The sequence below is a fragment of the Somniosus microcephalus genome, unplaced genomic scaffold (assembly GCF_052327205.1).
Source record: "Somniosus microcephalus isolate GS21.2 unplaced genomic scaffold, FLI_Smic_1.0 scaffold38, whole genome shotgun sequence".
Taxonomy (NCBI): Eukaryota; Metazoa; Chordata; class Chondrichthyes; order Squaliformes; family Somniosidae; genus Somniosus; species Somniosus microcephalus.
Window position 1 is genome coordinate 1 of NW_028225225.1, and position 18,138 is coordinate 18,138.

General features: G+C 47.7%; 1 protein-coding gene across 1 annotated transcript; it reads left to right on the plus strand.

The window, feature by feature from the left end:
- Positions 1-8,560: 8,560 nt before the first annotated feature.
- LOC147083841 (uncharacterized) lies at positions 8,561-15,735 on the plus strand. Its single transcript, XM_085980103.1, has 2 exons — positions 8,561-8,706; positions 14,420-15,735. The coding sequence occupies exon 2, from the start codon at positions 14,430-14,432 to the stop codon at positions 15,258-15,260; it is 831 nt and encodes a 276-aa protein (XP_085836229.1). The 5' UTR covers positions 8,561-8,706; positions 14,420-14,429; the 3' UTR covers positions 15,261-15,735.
- The last annotated feature ends 2,403 nt before the right edge of the window (positions 15,736-18,138 follow it).

The following is an 18,138-nucleotide window of genomic DNA, read 5'->3' on the forward strand; positions in this document are numbered from 1 at the left end:
GGAAACCCCGCGGGCTGGCCGCCGTCAGAGCGGCTCACTTCGGGCCCCGACACCGTCAAACCTGAGAGACGGAAGTAGAGAGAGACAGAGAGGGAAGAGGAGAAGGAGAGAGAGGGAAGAGTAGAAGGAGAGGGAAGAGGAGAAGGAGAGAGAGGGAAGAGAGAGAGAGAGAGAAATTTTTGGAGCTTCAGGCCTGCCTGCAGCGGGCCTGGAGACCAGCACCGAGTCCCCCCTGCGCGAGGGTGAGGAGGAGGGGGGGTTGCTAAACACAATATAAAACTGAAATAAATTGTTAATTAATTCCCTAACACATAATTCAAATATTTACCTTAGTTCCCTAACACACAGAAAGTGTGGGGGAAAAAATCGTGAAAAATCAAGATGGCGGCCACTCACCTCGGTTCAGAAGGATAAGGCCCGCCCACACACGCACCGGTCAGGTCACCGAAGCGTAGGATTGGTCAATTGTCGAGTCACTCGACACTCAACTGTAGGAAGACCTCGACGTCACACGGTCGCTAATGAGATGCTAATGAGCGGAACGCTGAACGTTTTTGGATACCGCGGGCGGGATTTTTGTCCGGCTGAAACGTAAATACGCCGATGACCGGTCCGGAATCGCAAGCTTTCTTTTGAGGCGACGCGCGCGTCGGTACGCTCTGTAACTTCCAAACGTATAGAGACCAGGCGGACAGACAGACAGACAGACAGAAGAGCCGCTTTATATATATAGATACAATATACCTGTACCCAGAGTGGTTTGTGTAGTCACGGACTGTTTTACTGACACACAATATACCTGGACCCAGAGTGGTTTGTGTAGTCACGGACTGTTTTACTGATACACAATATACCTGTACCCAGAGTGGTTTGTGTAGTCATGGACTGTTTTACTGATACACAATATACCTGGACCCAGAGTGGTTTGTGTAGTCATGGACTGTTTTACTGATACACAATATACCTGGACCCAGAGTGGTTTGTGTAGTCACGGACTGTTTTACTGATACACAATATACGTGGACCCAGAGCGGTTTGTGTAGTCATGGACACATTATTACAAGAGTTTTTGAAAGCTACATCAGTCATCGGGAAAATGCTGGAATCCATTGTTAAGGAAGTGGTATCAAGTCACTTAGAAAATTATAACATGATTAGGCAGTCAACATGGTTTTATGAAAAGGAAATCATGTTTGACAAATTTATTAGAGTTTTTTGAGGATGTAACTAGCAGGGTAGATAGAGGGGAACCAGTGGATGTAGTATATTTGGATTTCCAAAAGGCATTTGATAAGGTGCCACATAAAAGGTTATTACACAAGATTAGGGCTCATGGGGTTGGGGGTAATATAGTAGCATGGATAGAGGATTGGTTAACGGACTGAAAACAGAGAGTAGGGATCAACGGATCTTTTTCAGGTTGGCAGGCTGTATCTAGTGGGGTGCCGCGTGGATCAGTGTTGGGGCCTCAGCTATTTACAATCTATATTAATGACCTAGATGAAGGGACCGAGTGTAATGTATCCAAGTTTGCTGATGATACAAAGCTAGGTGGGACAGTAAGCTGTGAGGAGCCTTTGGACCTTCTGACAATCACCTTAAATCTGTGTCCTCTGGTTCTCGAGCCTTCCGCCAATGGGAACAGTTTCCCTCATTCTACTCTGTCCAGACCCCCCTCACGATTTTGAACACCTCCATCAAATCTCCCCTTAACCTTCTCTGCTCTAAGGAGAACAACCACAGCTTCTCCACATAACTGAAGTCCCTCATCCCTGGTACCATTCTGGTAAATCTTTTCTGCAGCCTCTCTAAGGTCTTCACATTCTTCCTAAAGTGCGGTGCCCAGAATTGGACACAATAAGAAAGAAAGACTTGCATTTGTAAGAACATAAGAAATAGGAGCAGGAGTCGGCCATTCGGCCCATCGAGCCGGCCCCGTCATTCAATGAGATCATGGCTGATCTTCTGCCTCAACTCCATTCACCAGCCCTATCGCCATATCCCTTGATGCCCTTACTAGTCAGAAATCTATTGATCACTGTTTTGAATATACTGAAGAAGCATCCGGGACGGCGCCGAACACCTTGAGTCTCTTCGCCGGGAGCAAGCGGAAGCCAAGCGCAAGGAGTGCACATCAACCCAAGCACCCCACCCACCCACCCACCCACCCCTTCAACCACTGTCTGCCCACCTGTGAAAGAGACTGTAGGTCCCGCATTGGACTCGTCAGTCACGTGAGAACTCATTTTTAATGTGTAAGCAAGTCATCCTCGGTTGCGAGGGACTGCCTAAGAAGAAAGAAGATATAATTGGAGTAAGACTTCTTTACTCCTGTACTCAAATCCTCTTGTAATGAAGGCCAGCATACCATTTGCCTTCTTAACCGCCTTTCATGACCACCGGACGTCCCAAAGCGCTTTACAGCCAATGAAGTACTTTTTGAAGTGTAGTCACTGTTGTAATGTGGGAAACGTGGCAGCAAATTTGTGCACAGCAAGCTCCCACAAACAGCAATGTGATAATGACCAGATAATCTACTTTTTCATCATGTTGATTGAGGGATAAATATTGGGTTCAAAACACCGGGGATAACTTCTTCGAAATAGTGCCACGGGATCTTTTACGTCCACCTGAGGGGGCAGACGGGGGCCTCGGTTTAACGTCTCATCCGTAGGACGGGTACCTCTGACAGTGCGGCGCTCCCTGAACACTGCCCCTCCGACAATGCGGCTCTTCCGCAGTACTGCCCCTCCGATGGAGCAGCGCTCCCTGAGCACTGACCCTCCGACAACGGCAGGGGGTTGGGAACCTGAGCAGGGAGACAGAGGAAAGGAAAACAGGGATAAAAGCAAGAGATAGGATGGAGAAAAACAAAAGTGGCAGTCAGAGAAATCAACGGTTTAAATCAAACATGGCCACAGTAAATAATAATTTCTAATAGTTCTAAGAGCGTTAAAAAAACAAGCCTGAAGGCTTTGTGACTTAATGCGAGGAGCATTTGTAATAAGGTGGATGAATTGGCTGCGCAAATAGAGGTAAACGAATATGATTTGGTTGGGATTACGGAAACGTGGCTCAAGGATGGCCAAGACTGGGAACTCAACATCCAGGGGTATTCGATATTCAGGAAAGATCGGCAAAAAGGAAAGGGAGGTGGGGTAGCATTACTGGTTAAAGAAGGGATTCATACAATTGTAATGAAGGATATTAGCTCTGATGAGGTGGAATCTGTATGGGTAGAATTGAGAAATACTAAGGAGAAAAAAACATTAGTGGGAGTGGTATATAGACCTCCAAACAGTAAGGCGGAGGTTGGGGATGGCATTAAAAGGGAAATTAAAGAAACGTGCAATAAGGGCACAGCAGTCATCATGGGTGACTTTAATCTACATATAGATTGGGCCAACCAAATTAGTAACAATACTGTGGAGGAGGAATTCCTGGAGTGTTTACGGGATGGTTTCCTGGACCAATATGTCGAGGAACCAACCAGAGATCAGGCCATCTTAGACTGGGTATTATGTAACGAGAAAGGATTAATTAGCAATCTTGTTGTACGAGGCCCCTTGGGTCGGAGCGATCATAATATGATCGAATTCTTCATTAGGATGGAGAATGAAGTAGTTGACTCAGAGACTAGGGTCCTCAATTTAAATAAAGGAAACTACGATGGTCTGAGGAGCGAGTTGGGTAGGATTGATTGGGGAATGTCACTCAAAGGGTTGACGGTGGATAGGCAATGGCAAACATTCAAAGGCCGAATGGATGAGCTACAGAATTTGTTCAACCCAGTTTGGCATAAAAATAAAACAAAAAAGGTGACTCAGAGAGAGACGTGGCTAACAAGGGAAATTAGGGATAGCATAAGATCCAAGGAGAGGGCATATAAATTGGCCAGAAAAAGCAATAATCCTGAGGATTGGGAGCAGTTTAGGAGTCAACAAAGGAGGACAAAGGGATTAATTAAGAAAGGGAAAATAGAATATGAGAGTAAGCTTGCAGGGAACATAAAAACTGACTGTAAAAGCTTTTATAGATATGTGAAGAGAAAAAGATTGGTGAAGTCAAGCGTAGGTCCCTTGCAGTCAGAATCAGGGGAATTTATAATGGGAAACAAAGAAATGGCAGACCAACTAAATACATACTTTGGTTCTGCCTTCACAAAGGAGGACACAAATAACCTCCCAGAGATGCCGGGGAACATAGGGTTTGATGAAAGGGAGGAACTGAAAGAAATCAGTATTTGTAGGGAAATGGTGTTAGGAAAATTGATGGGATTGAAGGCCGATAAATCCCCAGGGCCTGATGGTCTACATCCCAGGGTACTTAAGGAAGTGGCCCTAGAGATAGTAGATGCATTGCTGGTCATCTTCCAGAACTCGATAGATTCTGGAACAGTACCCATGGATTGGAGGGTAGCTAATGTTACCCTACTATTCAAAAAAGGTGGTAGAGAAAAAGCGGGGAATTATAGACCGGTAAGCCTGACATCGGTAGTGGGGAAAATGCTAGAGTCTATTATAAAAGATGTAATTGCAGAGCACTTGGAAAGCAGTGACAGGATCGGACAAAGTCAACATGGATTTACAAAAGGTAAGTCATGCTTGACGAATCTACTGGAGTTTTTTGAGGATGTAACTGGTAGGGTGGATGGGGGAGAACCAGTGGATGTGGTGTATTTGGACTTTCAGAAGGCTTTCGATAAGGTCCCACATAAGAGATTAGCGTGCAAAATTAAGGCACATGGGATTGGGGGCAAGGTATTGACTTGGATAGAGAACTGGTTGGCAGACAGGAAGCAAAGAGTTGGAATAAACGGGTCGTTTTCCGAGTGGCAGGCAGTGACTAGTGGGGTACCGCAAGGATCGGTCCTAGGACCCCAGCTGTTCACAATATATATTAATGATCTGGACGAGGGAATTGGATGTAATATCTCCTAATTTGCAGACGACACAAAGCTGGGTGGGAGGGTAAGCTGTGAGGAGGATGTCGTGAAACTCCAGTACGATTTGGGCAGGTTGGGTGATTGGGCAGAAATATGGCAGATGCACTATAATGTGGATAAATGTGAGGTTATCCACTTTGGTGGCAAAAACAGGAAGGCAGATTATTATTTGAATGGCAATAGATTGGGAGAAGGGGAAGTGCAAAGAGACCTGGGTGTTATTGTGCACCAGTCGCTGAAGGTAAGCATGCAGGTGCAGCAGGCGGTTAAGGCGGCAAATGGTATGTTGGCCTTCGTAGCAAGAGGGTTCGAGTACAGGAACAAGGATGTCTTGCTACAGTTGTACAGGGCCTTGGTGAGACCGCACCTTGAGTATTGTGTGCAGTTTTGGTCACCTTACCTGAAGAAGTACGTTCTTGCCATGGAGGGAGTGCAGCGAAGGTTCACCAGGCTGATACCTGGGATGGCAAGAATGACGTATGAGGAGAGATTGTGTCGATTGGGCTTATACTCACTGGAGTTTAGAAGATCGAGAGCGGATTTTATCGAAACCTATAAAATTCTGTCAGGTCTGGACAGACCAGATGCAGGAAGGATGTTTCTGATGGCCGGGGAGTCCAGAACCAGGGGTCATAGTCTAAGGATGAGGGTTAAGCCATTTAGGACTGAAATGAGGAGGAATTTCTTCACCCAGAGAGTGGTGAACCTGTGGAATTCTCTGCCACAGAGGGCGGTGGAGGCCAGTTCATTAAATATATTCAAGAAAGAGTTGGATATATTTCTTGAGGCTAAAGGGATCAAGTGATATGGGGAGAAGGCAGGGACAGGGTACTGAATTTGGATGATCAGCCATGATCTCATTGAATGGCGGATCAGGCTCGAAGGGCCGAATGGCCTACTCCTACTCCTATGTTTCTATGTTTAATGCAGCGCTCCCTCAGTACTGCCCCTCCGACAGTGCAGCGCTCCCTCAGCACATAAGAACATAATAAGTAGGAGCAGCAGTACGTCATACGGCCCCTCGGGCCTGCTCCGCCATTCAATAGGATCATGGCTGATCCGAATCTAGACTCACGTCCACTTCCCTGCCCTCTCCCCGTAACCCCTAATTCCCTTATCTGCTAGGAAACTGTCTATCTCAATTTTAAATTTATTTAATGTTGCAGCTTCCACAGCTCTCTGGGGTAGCAAATTCCATAGATTTACTACCCTCTGAGTGAAGAAGTTTCTCCTCATCTCAGTTTTGAAAGGGCAGCCCCTTATTCTAAGATTATGCCCCCTAGTTCTAGTCTCACCCAGCAGTGGAAACATCCTCACCGCATCCACCCGATCAAGCCCCCTCACAATCTTATGTTTCGATAAGATCGCCTCTCATTCTTCTGAACTCCAATGAGTCGAGTCCCAACCTACTCAACCTTTCCTCATACGTCAACCCCCTCATCTCCGGAATCAACCGAGTGAACCTTCTCTGAACCACCTCGAGAGCAAGTATATCTTTTCTTAAATATGGAAACCAAAACTGCACACAGTATTCCAGGTGTGGCCTCACCAATACCCTGTATAACTGCAGCAAGACTTCCCTGTTTTTATACCCCATCCCCCTTGCAATAAAAGCCAAGATTCCATTGGCCTTCCTGATCACCTGCTGCACCTGCATACTAACTTTTTGTGTTTCATGCACCAGGACCCCCAGATCCCTTTGTACTGTAGCACTTTCTCTCCATTTAGATAATAACTTGCTGTTTGATTTTTTCTGCCAAAGTGCATAACCTCATACTTTCCAACATTATGTTGCATCTGCCAAATCTCTGCCCACTCACTTAGCCTGTATATGTCCTTTTGCAGGTTTTTTATGTCCTCCTCACTCACTGCTTTCCCTCCCATCTTTGTATCGTCGGCAAACTTGGATATGTTGCACTTGGTCCCTTCCTCCAAATCGTTAATATAGATTGTAAAGAGTTGGGGTCCCAGCACTAACCCCTGCGGAACACCACTAGTTACTGATTGCCAGCCCGAGAATGAACCATTTATCCCAACTCTCTGTTTTCTGTTAGATAGCCAATCTTCCACCTATGCCAGTATATTACCCCCAATCCCATGATTTTTTATCTTGTGCAGTAATCTTTTGTGTGGCACCTTGTCGAATGCCTTTTGGAAGTCCAAATACACTACATCCACTGGTTCCCCTTTATCCACCCTGTATGCTACATCCTCAAAGATTTCAAGCAAATTTGTCAAACATAACTTCCCCTTCGCACCGCACTGGAGTGTCAGCCTTGCTTTATCTGCTCAATTCCCTGGAGTGGGATTTAAACCCACAACCTACTGACTCTGCTATCCACTGAGCCACAGCTGACTCCAGTCTTTTACACAGTTTCATCATAACTTCCTTGCTTTTGCACTCTACGCCTCTCCTAAAGCAGCGGAGTTATGATGAATTGTTACAGTTTTTTTTGCAGTGACCAAGGCTGTGTGTAGGAAACAATTGTGCATTTGAAAGCAGCTTGTATTGTGAATCTTGTGCCCCTTTGCCAGGCCCGCTGCCTGCGGCCCCTCTCCCAGATTCCAGCCCAGCTCTGTGCTGACTGAGCTGCTCTCACCTGGGGACGGCGCGTCACAATCGGCCCCAGCGCACCTGAGCTGGAGAGGAGGCCACGCCCCCTTGCCGCGCCGCCATTGATTGGAGGACCAGGCCGCCCAGTTCAGTCCTCCCAGCTCAGCCCTCTTCCTATTGGTCCGCGCTCCCGTCAGTCAGAATCACATTGCTCCGGCTCACTCCGCCACCCCGCGAGTCTCAATCCGCTCCGTTCGGTGTCCGCGGAGGTTCCGCCGCCCAACTCTCAGGTTTGGTTTTTCTTGTATTTTACTTTATAATCTCGCTCTCCGCTCCCCCCTCACCTCGATTTAAATCGATTCCCCAACACTTGACTTTACCCCGGCCGCTGATTCCGCCTCTTCCCCGGGCCCGGTTATCCGTCTGCTACCCGGAGGCCCCGCGCAGGCGCACTGGCAGGGGAAGGGAGGGTGATTGACAGGTGACGATTGATAGAAGCGCCTGCCCGCGCTGTGATTGGTGCAGGGGAAGGCAAGTGGGCGTGTCCGGCCCACGTGGGGGAGGCAAAGGCTGGCTGGAGCGCATGCGCAGCCCGCCTCGCACCGTTGGGAAGCTTTTCAAATATTTCTTTTTGAGAAACAAATTGAAAACACTCATTAATTCCCCCAACCTCCTCCCCTCTAAAGTGCGATTATTATTATTCTTTTTCCTCATTTGGGGTGTCTTTTTTTAATCTTGCGGTGACGTGCGCCGATCCAACCGACCCTGGGCGTTGCGTGCTGGCGTCAGCGCGTAATCGGGGGATGATTGACGCGAGGCGCCCGCCAATCAGGAGCGCGGAAAACGCTGGGAGGACCGGGCGGGCTGACGGTCCTCCAACCAATGGCCGCGCGGGAGGGAGGGGGACGGGACCTCGGTGGGCTGCAGGCCGCTTTCCTGCTTTCATTGTCTGCAGGAGTTGTTAAAGGGAAGGGAAGGAGAGGAGGGGGTGGAAAAAAAACCCAGTTTGTGAGTGTTTATTCCTTTGCATTACTTTTATTGCAAGGTTATTCATTAAGTGGATTCATTTAAAAATAAGTGAACCTTTTCTCTTTTCGACTTTTATCCAGAACAAAGAGCCCTGGTGCTGTGAGCATTTTGGTGGGCAGCCACATTTAAAGGGACAAAGACCAGCATTCTTTCTCCTCCCTCTCTCTCTCTCTCTCTTGTGAGTATTTGTGGTGGGTGAGAGGGTGGGGGCGGTGAGTCAAAGGGGACTGCGGCCCCTTTTCAACAAAAACAATTGCTTGGCCATTTAAAGGGGAATGGGTGCCCCCCAGGTAGTTAAAGGGGCAGTGCCTCTCTCTGTATCATGTAAGAGTAGGGAGGTTCTGCTTGAACTGTACAAAACACCAGTTAGGCCACCGGCTAGAGTGCAGTTCCGCTCGCCCCATTGCAGGAAAGATGTGACTGCTCGAGACGTGAGATTTACGAGGATGTTGCCAGGACTGGAGAATTTGAGCTACAAGGAATGATTGAATACATAGAAACATAGAAGATAATCTACATCCTAGGGTACTTAAGGAAGTGGCCCTAGAAATAGTAGATGCGTTGCTGGTCATCTTCCAAAATTTGATAGACTCTGGAACAGTACCCATGGATTGGCGGGCAGCTAATGTTACCCCACTGTTCAAAAAAGGTGGTAGAGAGAAAACGGGGAATTACAAACCGGTAAGCCTGACATCGGAAGTGGGGAAAATGCTGGAGTCCATTAGAAAAGACGTAATAGCAGAGCACTTGGAAAACAGTGACCGGATTGGACAAAGTCAACATGGATTTACAAAAGGTAAATCGTACTTGACTAATCTACTGGAATTTTTTGAGGATGTAACTGGTAAAATGGATAAGGGAGAACCACTGGATGTGGAGTATTTGGACTTTCAAAAAGCTTTCGATAAGAAATAGAAACATAGAAAACATAGAAGATAGGAGCAGGAGTCGGCCATTCGGCTCCTCAAGCCTGCTCCGCCATTCAATGCGATCATGGCTGATCATCTAAGTTCAGTACCCGGTCCCTGCTTTCTCCCCATATCCCTTGATCCCTTTAGCCTTAAGAAATATATCCAACTCCTTCTTGAATATATTTAATGAATTGGCCTCTACTGCCTTCTGTGGTAGAGAATTCCACAGGTTCACCACTCTCTGGGTGAAGAAATTCCTCCTCATTTCTGTCCTAAAAGGCCTACCCCTTATCCTTAGACTGTGACCTCTGATTCTGGACTCCCCGACCATCGGGAACATCCCCCCTGCATCTAGTGTGTCCAGTCCTGCCAGAATTTTATAAGTTTCAATGAGACCCTCTCTCATTGTTCTAAACTCCAGCGAGTACAAGCCCAATCGACCCAAACTCTCCTCATACATCATTCCTGCCATCCCAGGTATCAGCCTGGTGAATCTTGGCTGGACTCCTTCCATGGCAAGAATATCCTTCCTCAAGTAAGGCAACCAAAACTGCACACAATACTCAAGATGTGGTCTCACTAAGACCCTGCACAACTGCAGCAAGACATCCTTGTTCCTGTATCAAACCCTCTCGCTATGAAGGCCAACATACCATTTGCCTTCTTAACCGCCTGCTGCACCTGCATGCTTACCTTCAGCGACTGGTGCACAAGGACACCCAGGTCTCGTTGCACTTCCCCTTCTCCCAATCTATTGCCTTTCAGATAATAATCTGCCTTCCTGTTTTTGACACCAAAGTGGATAACCTTGTAGGAATCGACAGATCCCTACCTGAAGTACTGAGGTCGAGTCAGTCCGATAATAAAACGAAGTTTAATGTAAACTAGAGAATAAACAATGTTATGCAGGTGAAACAATCAACAGGTCTTTTCTGAATGCTGGCTTCACGAGCTCTGAGCTGGGAACCTCCCAGTCTGACGTCATGACGTCATCACGTTTCCTGCCGTTCGGGACGTCACGTGACCAACGTGATGATGTCATCGTGCTGGTTCTGGGACCTACCCAGAACTGGCTATTTACATACAGTAAACAACTTGGGTGCTGTAGCACTCTTGTTAAAGGCAGTTATACAGGAGTCCTTTGGTGGCTTTGCCACAACCTCACATTTATCCACCTTATATTACATCTGCCATGCTTCTGCCCAATCACCAAACCTGTCCAAATCATCCTGTAGTTTCTCGGCATCCTCCTCACAGCACACACGCCCACCCAGCTTTGTGTCGTCTGCAAATTTGGAGATATTACATCTAGCTCCCTTGTCTAGATCATTAATATATATTGTGAATAGCTGGGGTCCAAGGACCGATCCCTGCGGTACCCCACTAGTCACTGCCTGCCACTCAGAAAAAGAGCCGTTTATTCCAACTCTTTGCTTTCTATCTGCCAACCAGTTCTCTATCCAAGTCAATACCTTGCCCCCCAATCCCATGTGCCTTAACTTTACACGCTAATCTCTTATGTGGGACCTTATCGAAAGTCTTCTGAAAGTCCAAATACACCACATCCACTGGTTCGCCCTTATCTATTTTACCAGTTACATCCTCAAAAAATTCCAGTAGATTCGTCAAGCACGATTTACCTTTTGTAAATCCTGCCACTTTTTTCCAAGTGCTCTGCTATTACATCTTTTATAATGGACTCTAGCATTTTCCCCAGTACCGATGTCAGGCTTACCGGTCTGTAATTCCCCGTTTTCTCTCTACCACCTTTTTTGAATAGGGGGTAACATTAGCTACCCTCCAATCCATGGGTACTGTTCCAGATTCCATCGAAAACCCAGCAGCTTCTCCTCCATCTCCACTCCAGCTCAAACTGCTGCAACAAAAAGACCTACACAGGCGGCCAGGGACCGACTTCCGTCACCTGCAATAAAACTCTTCCCGACAGCCGCTGACTAATGGCGGCCGCAGCAACCACAATTCCCCTGCCCCAGAAACCGCTCTATCCAATGCGCTGATTTCCCTGCTGAAAGTGCGCATGATCCCCGGGGCCGCGGGCCATTCTGGGAGCCTGGCTCCTGTCCTTTGTCCCGAGTCGGACTCGGTGGAGCCAGCTGAAGAAACCGGGAAGTGGCGGCTCGGATGGGGGAGGCGCTGCACCCTGGGTTTCCTGGTGCCGGGGCCCTGGCCGCACATCCGCCGGGCCCGGCCGCTCTGATTCTGATTGAGGTTTTTGATGAGGTAACAGAGGGGGTTGATGAGGGCAATGCGGTTAACGTGGTGTACATGGATTTCCAAAAGGCGTTCGACAGCGTGTAAAGTTAAGGCACATGGGATTGGGGGCAAGGTATTGACTTGGATAGAGAACTGGTTGGCAGACAGAAAGCCAAGAGTTGGAATAAACGGGTCTTTTTCCGAGTGGCAGGCAGTGACTAGTGGGGTACCGCAGGGATCAGTCCTTGGACCCCAGCTATTCACAATATATATTAATGATCTGGACGAGGGAACTAGATGTAATATCTCCAAGTTTGCAGATGACACAAAGCTGGGTGGGCGTGTGCGCTGTGAGGAGGATGCCGAGAAACTCCAGTATGATTTGGACAGGTTGGGTGATTGGGCAGAAGCATGGCAGATGCAATATAACGTGGATAAATGCGAGGTTATCCACTTTGGTGTCAAAAACAGGAAGGCAGATTATTATCTGAATGGCACTTGATTGGGAGATGGGGAAGTGCAACGAGACCTGGGTGTCCTTGTGCACCAGTCGCTGAAGGTAAGCATGCAGGTGCAGCAGGCGGTTCAGAAGGCAAATGGTATGTTGGCCTTCGTAGCGAGAGGGTTTGAGTACAGGAACAAGGATGTCTTGCTGCAGTTGTTCAGGGCCTTGGTGAGACCACATCTTGAGTATTGTGTGCAGTTTTGGTCGCCTTATCTGAGGAAGGATGTTCTTGCCATGGAAGGAGTGCAGCGAAGATTCACCAGGCTGATACCTGGGATGGCAGGAATGATGTATGAGGAGAGATTGGGTCGATTGGGCTTGTACTTGCTGGAGTTTAGAAGAATGAGAGGGGATCTCATTGAAACTTATAAAATTGTGACAGGACTACACAGACTAGATGCAGGAAGGATGTTCCCGATGGTCAGGGAGTCCAGAACCAGGGGTCACAGTCTAAGGATAACGGGTAAGCCATTCAGGACAGAGATGAGGAGGAATTTCTTCACCCAGAGTGTGGTGAACCTGTGGAATTCTCTACCACAGAAGGCAGTGGAGGCCAATTCATTAAATATATTCAAGAAAGAGTTAGATATATTTCTTAAGGCTAAAGGGATCAAGGGATATGGGGAGAAGGCAGGGACAGGGTACTGAATTTGGATGATCAGCCATGATCTCATTAAATGGCGGAGCAGGCTCGAGGGGCCGAATGCTCCTATCTTCTATGTTTCTATGTTCAGCCTCAGACAAATGTTAGGGAGAGGGATGGAGTCAGTGGCTAGGGAACGGAGTTTGTGGGGTGTCTGTCCCTTTAACTACAATTCATAGAATTATAGAAATTTACAGCACAGAAGGAGGCCATTCGGCCCATCTTGTTTCCTGCCGGCCGACAAAGAGCTAGCCTCCCTAATCCCACTTTCCAGCACTTGGTCCGTAGCCTTGTAGGTTACGGCACTTCAAGTACTTTTTAAATGTGATGAGAGTTTCTGCCTCTACCACCCGTTATGGCAGTGAGTTCCAGACCCCACCACCCTCTGGGTGAAGAAAGTTCCCCTCAACTCCCCTCTAAACCTCCGACCAATTACTTTAAATCTATGCCCCCTGGTTATTGATCTGTCTGCTAAGGGAAATACGTCCTTTGTATCCACTCTCTCTCTGCCCCTCATAATGTTATACACCTCAATCAGGTCTCCCCTCAGCCTCCTCTGTTCCAAAGAAAACAACCCCAGCCTCTCCAATCTTTCCTGGTAGCTAAAATTCTCTAGTCCTGGCAACATCCTCGTAAATCTCCCGTCTCGAGCAGTCACATCTTTCCTGCAATGGGGCGACCAGAACTGCACGCAGCACTCCAGCAGTGGCCTAACTGGTGTTTTGTACAGTTCAAGCAGAACCTCCCTGCTCTTACACGATACAGAAATAGAGAGGCACTGACATATGAGGAGAGATTGGGTCGGTTGGGCTTATACTCGCTGGAGTTTAGAAGAATGAGAGGGGATCTCATTGAAACTTATAAAATTCTAACAGGACTAGACAGACTAGATGCAGGAAGGATGTTCCCGATGGCCAGGGAGTCCAGAACCAGGGGTCACAGTCTAAAGATAAGGGGTAAGCCATTTAGGACAGAGATGAAGAGGAATTTCTTCACCCAGAGAGTGGTGAACCTGTGGAATTCTCTACCACAGCAGGCAGTAGAGGCCAATTCATTAAATATATTCAAGAAGGAGTTGGATATATTTCTTAAGGCTAAAGGGATATGGGGAGAAAGCAGGGACAGGTTACTGAATTTGGATGATCAGCCATGATCGCATTGAATGGCGGAGCAGGCTCGAGGGGCCGAATGACCTACTCCTGCTCCTATCTTCTATGTTTCCCTCACTGATCGTGGCTCTTAACCAACACCGACTTTACAAAGAAAGCCCCGCGCGGCAGCCTGGAGCTCGGGCCCAGCGCGCAGGCACGGGGGAGGATGATTGACAGGGGCCCAGGGGGTGTGCTGAGCATGCGCAGAGCGGGCCGGGCGCCTGTGGAGCAGGAGAGGGCGGGGCCATGGGGCGCATGCGCGGGGTCAGCCACAACTCAGCGCGGCGGCTGGAGCGCTTTCTGGAGCGCGGGGGCTTGTGGGAATTGCAGCCACCATTACTGTTGATCCTTTCAACCAACCTGTGCAGCAGCTGGGGCCTGAAAATCAGCTTCACTGCCCCTGGGCTGGGGAAGGGGGACATGAGACAACATTCTCCCTCTTACCCCTTTCTACACTCCTTTTACAGGGTTTTAGAAATGGAGCATTTACAGACAGGAAGCTCAGACCAAACATCACGTCAGGATCTGACAGAGTCGCTCAATTCATCAGGACCTGAATATCATCGGCCTTTGTACATGGAAGGAGAGAGCAGCGATCGCAGCGCGGACAAACCGCACACGTGTTCCATGTGTGGACTCGGATTCAGCCGATCGCCTGACCTGGCGAGACACGTGCTCCGTCACACCGTGGAGAAACCGGGTGAAGGTGGGGACAGCGGGAAGGGATTCAGTTCCCCGTCTACATCAGAAGTTCATCCGCACAGTCACCCTGGGGACAGTCCGTTCACCTGCTCCGTGTGTGGGAAGGGATTCACTTGCACATCCCACCTGCTGAGACACCAGAGAGTTCACACTGATGAGAGACCGTTTCAATGTTCCGACTGTGGGAAGAGCTTCAAATTCTCCAGGGATCTGCAGGAACACCAGCTTGTCCACACTGATGAAAGACCGTTTACATGTTCCAACTGTGGGAAGAGTTTTAAAAGCTCCAGGGTTCTGACCAGTCACCAGCGAGTTCACACCGGGGAGAGGCCATTTCCCTGCTCTGTGTGTGGGAAGGGATTCGCTAATTCATCTACCCTGCTGACACACCAGCTTGTTCACACTGATGAGAAACCCTTTAAATGTTCTGACTGTGGGAAGAGCTTTAAAAGATCCGGGGCTCTGACTACACACCAGCTTGTTCACACTGATGAGAGACCATTTACATGTTCTGACTGTGGGAAGAGCTTTAAATACTCCCGGGACCTGAAGCAACACCAGCTTGTTCACACAGATCAGAGACCGTTTACATGTTCTGACTGGTAAGAGTTTTAAAAGCTCCAGGGCTCTGACCAGACACCAGCAAATTCACACTGGGGAGAGGCCATTTCCCTGCTCTGTGTGTGGGAAGGGATTCTTGCAGTCCACCAATCTGCTGGCACACCAGCGAGTTCACACTGATGAGAGAGCGTTTACATGTTCTGACTGTGGGAAGAGCTTTAAAAGCTCCAATGACCTGCTGAGACACCAGCGAGTTCACACTGTTCTGTTGTGCAGGGCCCTGTAGACAGCTGCGGTGACATGAACGTGGAATGGATGAATGTTTTATAAATTCTTGTACTGCTGTTTAATCTTGCAATCTGTTGTGCTGATGATTTCCTTGATTTGACTGTTAATGTTATTTTTGTTTTTCTCCTTATCACAGGCAATTGCCTATTAAAAGTCAACCATCACAACCAATAAAACCTGTAACATAACCAAAAAAAGTTTAAAGGAAACTTAAATGAAATTAAAATTCTATTTTTGGTGGTGATGATGCACGCCAGTCCCTCCGGTACCCACCGGTCGCGGAAGGCCTCGAGCGCGCCGGTGGACTGTTCATGTTATTACATTGAATGTACAGCACAGAAACAGGCCATTCGGCCCAACTGGTCCATGCCGGGGTTTATGCTCCACACGAGCCTCCTCCGACATATCCTCCTATGTTTATCTGGCTTCTCCTTAAATACATCTATGCCATTGGCCTCAACTATTCCCTGTGGGAGCGAGTTCCACATTCTCATCACTCTCTGGGTAAAGAAGTTTCTCCTGAATTCCCTCCTGGATTTATTGGTGACTTTTATATTTAGAGCCACATAAATATGATGAGATTCTGTTAAGCTGACCAGTATGATGTTGTACTTTGTCTTTTTCTGATGAATGAAACATTACTGAGCCCCTTTACCCGTGTTATGGGATGAAGTGCCAGACAGGTGAAGGCACAATGTCTGGGTGTGAATCTGATAATAACCTCACGGACCATATAGGTGTGATAACCAGACGGCTTGTGGTCATAGTCTGGTCACAGATGGACTAAATTCCCTGAATTAGCAGGAGTTCAGGAGGTGGTCAACAGATGGGTCCAAACAATCCCATTTCCTGAGCGGTAACCAAGCTTGTGTATAAGAACAGGCCACTTAAGCCGTTGTCAGTTGGAACAGACTCGAGAAGATCGCACGTGAATCCACTGTACTTCTATTCTCCAGATTGAGGGAATTATCACCCGATCTGTGTTATGCAGCGCTCTTAATAAAGTCTGGAGAGACAGTTTGTGTTCTTGTGAGCTTGATTATCTGGTATCTGAAACCCTAGGACTCCCGATCATTAGAGTCAACCTCAGTGTGTGGAAAGGGATTCCCTGGTGTATCCCACCCGCTGACACACCAGCATGTCCACAGTGTGACTGCGGTGGGTCGATTCCACTGTTTCCGATGCCTTTAATCACATCCAGGACTGAACCATGTTAATTCAGGCAACTGGGGCTTGTTAATGTTAAGAGCCCCCAATAACTGGGCTGGATTTAAAGATTATTCCCTGTTCTCTCAGTACTAGTGAGCAGAGTGAAGCTGATGTTATAGAATCATAGAGCACAGTGGGATGCCTTTCGGCCCATCGTGCTGGTGCCGGCTCTCTGAAAGAGCGATGCAATTAGTCCCACTGCCCTGCTCTTTCCCCACAGCCCTGCAAATTTCTGCCTTTAGTATATGTCCAATTCCCTTTTGAAAGTTACTATTGAATCTGCCTCCACCTCCCATTCAGGCAGTGCATTCCAGATCATCACAATTCACTGTGTAAAAAAGTCTCCTCATTTCCTCTCTCGATTCTTTTGCCAATGATCTGAAATCTGTGTCCTCTCGTTACCGACCCTCCTGCCAGTGACAACAGCTTCTCCTTGTTTGCTCGATCAAAACCCCTCATAATTTTGAGCACCTCGATCACAGCTCCACTTAACCGTCTCTGCTCCAAGTTATATTGCTGTTGTTTTGTGAATTGTTGCTGTGATCGAGGTGCTGGATGTCCGTGCCTGGGGAATGGGACATTCTATCCTCATGAGCACCGAGTGTCAGCATCCAGCAATCTCTGGTCAGGAACTGTCTTTTTAAACTGCCTCACCTGAGCTTTTTGATTTCCTGATTTCATTATTAAACATTTCAGAGTTTTTGCAGAGCGACCAAGGCTGAACAGGTAAATGTGAGGTATTACATTTTGGTAGGAAGAATGGGGAGGTCACTTATCACTTGGAGGGTGTGAGTCTAGGTGGGGTAGAGGAGCAAAGGGATCTCGGAGTACAAATACACAAATCACTAAAAGTTGCGACACAGGTTAGCAAGGCCATAAAAAAAGCAAACCAAGCACTAGGGTTTATTTCTCGAGGGATAGAATTGAAAAGTAGTGAAGTTATGCTAAACCTGTATCGAACCTTGGTTAGACCACACTTAGAGTACTGCGTACAGTTCTGGTCGCCATATTATAAAAAGGATATAGAGGCACTGGAAAGGGTGCAGAGAAGATTTACAAGGATGATACCAGAAATGCGAGGGTATACATATCAGGAAAGGATGAACAGGCTGGGTCACTTTTCTCTTGAAAACAGAAGGCTGTGGGGTGACCTAATAGAGGTCTTCAAAATTATGAAAAATGTTGATAGAGTGGATACAGAGAGAATGTTTCCACTTGTGGGGAAGAGCATAACTAGAGGCCATCAATATAAGATAGTCACCAAGGAATCCAATAGGGAATTCAGAAGAAACTTCTTTACCCAGAGAGTGGTGAGAATGTGGAACTCGCTGCCACAGGGAGTGGTTGAAGCGAATAGTATCGATGCATTTAAGGGGAGGCTAGACAAGCATATGAGGGAGAAGGGAATCGAGGGTTATGCTGATAG